This window comes from Nerophis lumbriciformis, linkage group LG01 (genome assembly GCF_033978685.3).
Source record: "Nerophis lumbriciformis linkage group LG01, RoL_Nlum_v2.1, whole genome shotgun sequence".
Lineage (NCBI taxonomy): Eukaryota > Metazoa > Chordata > Actinopteri > Syngnathiformes > Syngnathidae > Nerophis > Nerophis lumbriciformis.
Genome location: NC_084548.2, coordinates 23,742,515 through 23,750,106, shown reverse-complemented (window position 1 = coordinate 23,750,106; position 7,592 = coordinate 23,742,515). Strand labels below are relative to the sequence as shown.

The 7,592-nt window shown below is 41.9% G+C and overlaps 1 protein-coding gene across 1 annotated transcript; it reads right to left on the bottom strand.

Annotated features, from left to right (window-relative positions):
• Positions 1-995: 995 nt before the first annotated feature.
• On the bottom strand, positions 996-3,282 carry LOC140678885 (uncharacterized). Its single transcript, XM_072913404.1, has one exon. It carries the CDS (start codon positions 3,229-3,231, stop codon positions 1,693-1,695), a length of 1,539 nt encoding a protein of 512 aa, XP_072769505.1. The 5' UTR covers positions 3,232-3,282; the 3' UTR covers positions 996-1,692.
• Between the last annotated feature and the right edge of the window lie 4,310 nt (positions 3,283-7,592).

Here is a 7,592-nt window from a genome sequence, read left to right as displayed (position 1 = left end):
GATTATTTGCCTGCGATGAGGTGGCGACTTGTCCAGGGTGTACCCCGCCTTCCGCCCGATTGTAGCTGAGATAGGCTCCAGCGACCCCAAAGGGAATAAGCGGTAGAAAATGGATGGATGGATGATTATTTGCAAAAAAAAAATTAAATATCTTGTCTTTGCAGTCTGTTCAATTGAATATAAGTTGGAAAGGATTTGCAAATCATTGTATTCTGTTTTATTTACAATTTACACAACATGCCAACTTCACTGGTTTGGGGTTTTGTACATTAGGTCAATGTATCCATAATCGTTTTTTCATAGAGGCTGTTGTGGTCTATGTGTGGGCCCTAGTGGGTTGCGGGCCCTTAGAGTTGTCATCACCCTCCCCCCCTATACAACGGCCCTGGATACAGTGCAAATGAAATGTAGTTTTTTAATATTCACAGTGTGATACAGATTAGACTGTAGACTGCAAACACTTTAATTACATATCAAAACACTATTTTCTATTATAATATATACATATTAATCTGTGTTTTTAATGCAGTATTCTATTTATACCCCTTTCTTTATAAATTATGTTGTGGCACTCATTGGGCAAAATCTGGTACCATGAGTTTTAATTTTGTGAAAGCTACATGTACGTATGTGTATATACACACATGTATATGTATATCCACATACTGTATATATTCATACACATACATTTGTTTATAAGAAGATACATATATGTATATATTTATACATATATACACATACGCACATACACACGTATATACATATAAATTGTTATTACAAACTAATATGATAGAGAAGCAGATAGTCTCTTTAATGCCCCTAGTGGTAAGGACCACTGGTCCCTGGACAGACCAGAATTGGCTACAACCCGTGCTAAAAAATGTTTAGAGCGCACAGAGATATTAAGTACACAATATCAGTTTTCATGCAAATGTTTAATCACTTTTTTTTTTCATTTCATAATTTGAGCACAAAGTCTGCTCGCTTGTGTTCAGGGACCCTCATTGGCCAAAACTGACCAATCACAGCTCTCCGTTTTAGCGGTGCACGGAGGCCTTGCGGGAGGCTACGCAGGAGGAGGTTGGCACAACGGCGTTGCCTGCGCAAGCTACGCCAGTATATTCCAGGCTAAATGCTTTCATAATAAGTTTTCTTCACAATGCATTTAAGGTCATATTTATCAGACCACAGTAGCATAAACATTTTGAAACCAGACATGTTTTTGCAAATGGACTTTTTATCTAACCAACAAAAAATTTGCATATGGACCAAATGGCTGTTCTAAACATGTCAGTTATACTGATCCACTCAAGTCCTGTGGGTGAAGCATAGTCTGGTTGGCCACTTGATTTAAGAGAACTGTCATGGCGAAAAGTAAATATTTATTCTTAACCGTGCACAACCCTTCATAGATTCACATTGTTTGAAGTAGACCTAACAGAAAGTCACAAATGACAATCAAAACAATTCACTTTCAGTTTGGTGGTAAAAACTGCAGGTTTAAAAAAAACCTTACAGATATGCCTTGCAAACTAACCGCCCAGTCGAGGATTCGGTGCCTTTGCAGCGCTTGACAAGTGTCTCGTGGCAAACATCCTCCATGTTTTTCAGTCATGGCAGATCTTGACTGTGCCAGCCTCCATTTGTCCATGGCAACAGTGAATGTCTGCAGCCCATTTATTTGCCACCCATTTATGTCCACAGTGGCAGCAGGTTGCTCTGGCCGAGTCTGAGGAGCAAAGATTTGCTGATACCTTGAGAGCGGAAGCAGGGTGCATCTCGCTTGGCTACTCGTAGGTGGCCCAGGGGGTCTGAGTAGATGGGTGCTGGGATGGGGAAAGGTGGGGGCAGAAGTTCCTCCACAGGTTTCTCTTTTGCAGATACAAACGGCAGAGTTGCCTGCAGGTCAGATTTAACAGGCTTTTTGCGCGGTTGCTTGGGTTCAGGGTTTGTGACAGCTTGTTCCTTGATCTTTTTGCCCGATTTATTTTTATCTGTGATGAGCCGTGGCAGAAGGACACATGCTGCGTCCCCTCTCTGCACCACGTCTTCCCAGATTTCATCTTCAAGCGTTTTTGTTTTTTTCTCTGCAGCCTGGGCCTTCTTGCCGGTGGTCTTTGGACGAGCAACCACTTTATTATATCGGACCATGGCACGTTTGGGACGGACATCTTTTACGGCACTCTTGGGTTTTGGCATGGACCTTTGTTGGGACCTCCTCATCCTTTTGTCCTCTCTTTCCTTCTGCAGCCTCTGTTCTTCTTCCTGAACTCTCTTTCGATATAAGTTATTTTGCATTTTCCTTAGGGTGTCTTTCGGGATGCTATCAATTTTACCCATCAAGATGAACACTTGTTCCTCCACATGTTTCATCTTCTTCAACGGGTTTAAAAAATGACTCGAATTAGAACAAGAGCGATACACTTTTGTCACCTTTGTAGTCAGCGAGTCCAACTCTTTTTCTAGCTCTGCATTCCGATTTTCTTTATAGAGCTTCACCATCTGAGAAATTTTTAAGGATGTGTTTGTCTCTTCGTCAATTTTGGCCTTCACATTGTTGATCTCAGAGCGGAGATTCTCAAGGTTTTGCTCATTGTTCTTCTTAGACATTTCAAACTTCTGCTGCTGCCCCAGCAGGGCGTAATTATTTTTGACAGCATAAGGCAGCAGGAACTGGTTCTGTTCTCTTAGATTTTCCATCCGATCCAACACCTGCTGGTGATCTGGTAGGCTGTGCTGAGTAACTGTATCAGATGATGCCAGCTTAAAAATGTTGCGTTTGTAGCGCTCATATTTGCTCAACGTCTGCTCAATCTCAGGTATTTCCTTCTTCATGGTCACGATTTGCTCCTGAAGCTTCTCAATTTCAGCCCTTTTTATCTGTTTGTACTTGCTCAGTTTCTGAAAACGGACTGCTTCCTCAGCCAATTTCTTCTCTGCCATCTTTTGGAAGTTTTCATTAATTAATTTCTGCCTCTCAAGGACCAGTTCTAGACCTTTTACCCTCCGTTCCTGGGCTATTATGGCCTTCATCAACTTCAGATTCTCCAACCTCTTGACCGCCATGGCTTCATCACGTTGGACTTTCTTTTGTTCCAGATACCGATCAAAGTTGTCCGGTTCCGCCATTTTTGACTGATGATTTTGTTTGATTTGGGAGTTAGTCCTGCCACTCTTTTTCTCGGATTTGTTCTCCATCTTCCCAATTTTATCAACTGGGTTGTCCATCATATGCACCTTCTGCTTTATTATTATACCTCCGTATAAGATATATGAACTACTATGATTTGTACCGACGTACCTTTAGCAGAAAGCAAACGAGTGACATCGTTGACAACATGAGCCACTGCCTGCAATAATTAAATACCTCACATCGAATTTTTTAAAAAGGTGACATCACACAAATATCTGATGATGAAGGCCTTGATGATGACATCACGCTAATCAGGATCCGCCCTTAAATTTGCTATTCGGATCATTTCTATCTCATTGCTTTATCAATCTCAGGCAGAGGAACAAAAAGGCTTGCTTAGTACCACAAATGTAAAAAAATGTAATTGACTTCAGACAGTCACGCGCAGATTGTTTTACATGCACACACTTCTGAATGCGCGTGCACACCTTGTATTACACGCTCACAAATTTGATGCGCTCGCTCAAATCTTACACAGCAGAAGTGTCGCTTAAGTCTTGTGTAAGTAGATAGCCTATCAAGGGTTCTTTTTGATTAGGGACACAGAGACAACTTAAAACACGTGCGCACGGGTCTAAATCACATGTACGGCGATCTGAATACACTGATATACAAACACACAAATTAGTACACACTAGAGATGCGCGGTTTGCGGACACAACCGCGGAGTCCGCGGATTATCCGCGGATCGGGCGGATGAAATTAAAAAAACTAAGATTTTATCCGCTCGCGGGTCGGGTCGGGCGGATTAATTTTTTTTTTTTTTTTTTTTTTTGCGGGTGGCAGTTAAACCAATTCGGAAATATATATACATAGTTAAATGTTGTTACCCACATACGAAAAACGAGCAGGCACCTGCTGCATATGCCACAACAGAAGAAAAAAAAAGAAAAGAGATGGACACTTTTACGGAGCGGAGAAGGGACGCCTCGCCGGGGTCCGGGACCGAGGCCCCTTCCCCCGAGAGGGCCCCACCGGGAGCCGTAGCTGAGGCGATCCGCGAGAAGGGCCCGACGCACGTCCAGGGTCACTACCGCGCCCACCGCACCGACACCCCGCCTCGTCCGCTTTCGCCGCGGCCGGCGTCACGCGCAGCAGGTAAGCAGCTTACCTGCCCGCCACCCCCGTGGCCGGGGGCTCGTAACATGGGTCACTCCGCGCGCTCCGCCCGCGCAGCTTACCTGCTTGCCACCCCTGTTGCCGGGGGCGCGTAACAGGGGTCACTCCGCGCGTAGTGCGCTCATGAAAGGGGTGGGGCTCACCCTGGTTGATATAGAGAGCAGGACGGTGGCCATGGAAGTTGGAACCCGCTAAGGAGTGTGTAACAACCCACCTGCCGAATCAACTAGCCCTGAAAATGGATGGCGCTGGAGCGTGGGCCCATATCTGGCCGTCGCCGGCAGCGAGACGCGCTTGGAGGTGCGCTCAGCGCGGCTCCCATATGATTGCGCACTGGTGTGCGTCTGGGTCGTGACAGCGTGGCACGCGAATGTCTGTGCATTGGATCAGTCTCCTTTCTTTAACAGGCAAAAGCTTTATAACCTCACCATACCTGCCAACTTTTAAATCAGAAAAACCTAGTAGCCAGGGTCCAAGGGCCGCAGGCCCCGGTAGGTCCAGGACAAAGTCCTGGTGGAGGGTTCAGGGTTTCGCCCCCCGACGCAAAATGACTATTAGCATTCAGACAGGTTAAAATGTTGCTAAAACCATCACTTTTCTATCAGTCACAGTGACTTTTCAAAACAAAAATATTACAGCAAAAATCATATGGGTTGATTGACATGTTTATTCTGTAAGCTAACTTCAATAGTTTGAAATTATTTTGACAGTTAATGCCAGTTATCCTGTCAACCTTTCACAAGACTTCAATTTGTTAATTGAAAGTATAAATAGTATAAACACTTTTTACAGTATGTCGTGCTGTGAAATACAGCCGACAGGATTGCGCATGCTTGGTGCAGGAGAACAAAGGACTTTCATTTAAGGTTTGTGATAAACCATCAAACTCATTCGTTAAAAGGACTCTATAGTAATATAAAGCGAATTTTTCTGGACATTATCATGCAAGAAAAGTTTATTTTTGGGATCGCGATCACCGCGTAATGATTTTTAAAGGTTGCATTACATTATTAACTGTCCCATGTGATCAGCCAGTGCGATTGGAAGTCCATGCTCAATTATTGCCTCCGTAAATAAAACTTCGGCATTTATCACATCCAAAGAATCTGTTTGGGCGACGAAAAACGTTGAAAGTTTTCCACTTGTATCGCTAGCAACGGCATTAGACTTGTGTTTTTTTGTCCCAACGTGGTCTTTTACATCGCTAATTCCTCCGTGTCCGATCGAAAAATCTTGTCTGCACAAGGTGCAATTCGCGTAGTTTTCACCCTTTTTTTAAATTTTTTTATTAATATTAGATATATAACAACGGGCGGATGGTGGGCGGGTGCAGTTCTGCTCAAACGTTACATCGGGTGGATGGCGGATGGTTGACGACTTTCTGACGCGGTTGCGGATGAAATAATTGCCTATCCGCGCATCTCTAGTACACACGCATGCGAATTGGATTACATGCGCACAGATTGAGATAAACGGTATTAATGATCAACTACTGACAGTTAGTATTACCGTTTTAAATGGAAAATTAGCGTAAAACTGTGATTGATAACTGCATTTTGATAAACTCATGGACAGTGTTCCGAATAGCGGCATTATATGTTAACAGCGTTACTCACGCCATCACTTTTACTATTAACGAGTAATCCAATTATTTACTTGTATATACGTTACAACGGCGTTAGCGAAACTTTTCATGTAACATGGCAGCTACGTATGGTATGTCAACAAGTTAAATGCAGGAAGTAACTTTTTACCAATTTAAGCAACCATCAGCACCACATTAAGATGAACTTGATATAATTTAGGAAGAGGAAACATCACACAGCAAACAACACACAATGTGTAAATACACACATTCACACCACTACGACTACTACTTCATGGGAATAACAAACAACAAATCAATGATCAACTAGCGCTAACACAAGAGAGTCAAGAGCACACTGTCTGATGCACGCTAATGCTCCACAGGATCACTCCAGGGACGGGTCCTGTCCCCCCTGCTGTTTGTACTGTACACAAATGACTGTCAGAGCACACTTCAGTCAAGGTACATCATTAAGTTTGCCGACGACTCGGTCATAGTCAGCCTCCTGCAGGACAAAGAGTTAGACCACGGTCCTGTTCTGGAGAACTTTGTAAAATGGTGCGATGATTCGTACCTGGTGCTTAATGGCGATAAGACGAAGGAGATGTACATTGACTTTCGGCGTGATCCCCCTGCCAAAGCACCCATTCTCATTAATGGCTCTGCTGTTGAGATAGTCCATGATTACAAGTATCTAGGCACAATTTTAGACTATAAATTGACCTTTGATGCCAACACTGACCGTATTTGTAAGAAGGCCAATCAGAGGCTGTTTTTCTTGAGGAGACTGAGGGGCTTTCAGGTTTGAGTTTGAGTTTGAGTTTGAGTTTATTTCGAACATGCAAGTATACAACATGATACATCACAATCTCCAGTTTCTCTTTTCAACATGTTCGAAAAGGAGTAGGAAGAAGCAAAGCTTATTTAATCCTACCCCTTTTCTTTTACATAACAGTTGCTAAAACTTTTGTTCACTTCCTGTTCTCAATTTATTCACAATATACTCCATAAGTAATACAATAAAATAAGTAAATAAATAATAATTGGTGAAGTAAGTTACATTGCATATGTTGAGATAAGTAAGATTATTTTGTGAGTGAAAGAATGAAAGAATGGATGAGTTAAATAAATTCAGAATGTTTATCATGGTTCTTCTTCTTTGTACTTTGTAAACACTTTAAGTTTGAAGAGTTTCTTGAAGTGGATCATATTAGTACATTGTTTGATTGCTTTGCTTAATCCATTCCATAATTTAATTCCACATACTGATATACTGAAGGTCTTAAGTGTTGTACGTGCATACAAATGTTTTAAATTACATTTCTCTCTAAGATTATATTTCTCCTCTTTTTTTGAGAAGAATTGTTGTATATTCTTGGGTAGCAGGTTATAGTTTGCTTTGTGTATAATTTTAGCTGTTTGCAAATTCACTATGTCGTAGAATTTCAGAATCTTTGATTCAATAAATAAAGGATTTGTGTGTTCTCTATATCCAACATTATGTATTATTCTAACTGATCTTTTTTGTAACACCGTTAATGAATGAAGTGTACTTTTGTAATTATTTCCCCATATTTCTGCACAATAACTCAGATATGGTAACACTAGTGAGCAGTAGAGAATATGAAGTGATTTTTTGTCTAGAACATGTTTTGCTTTATTCATTATTGACGTGTTTCTTGCTACTTTATG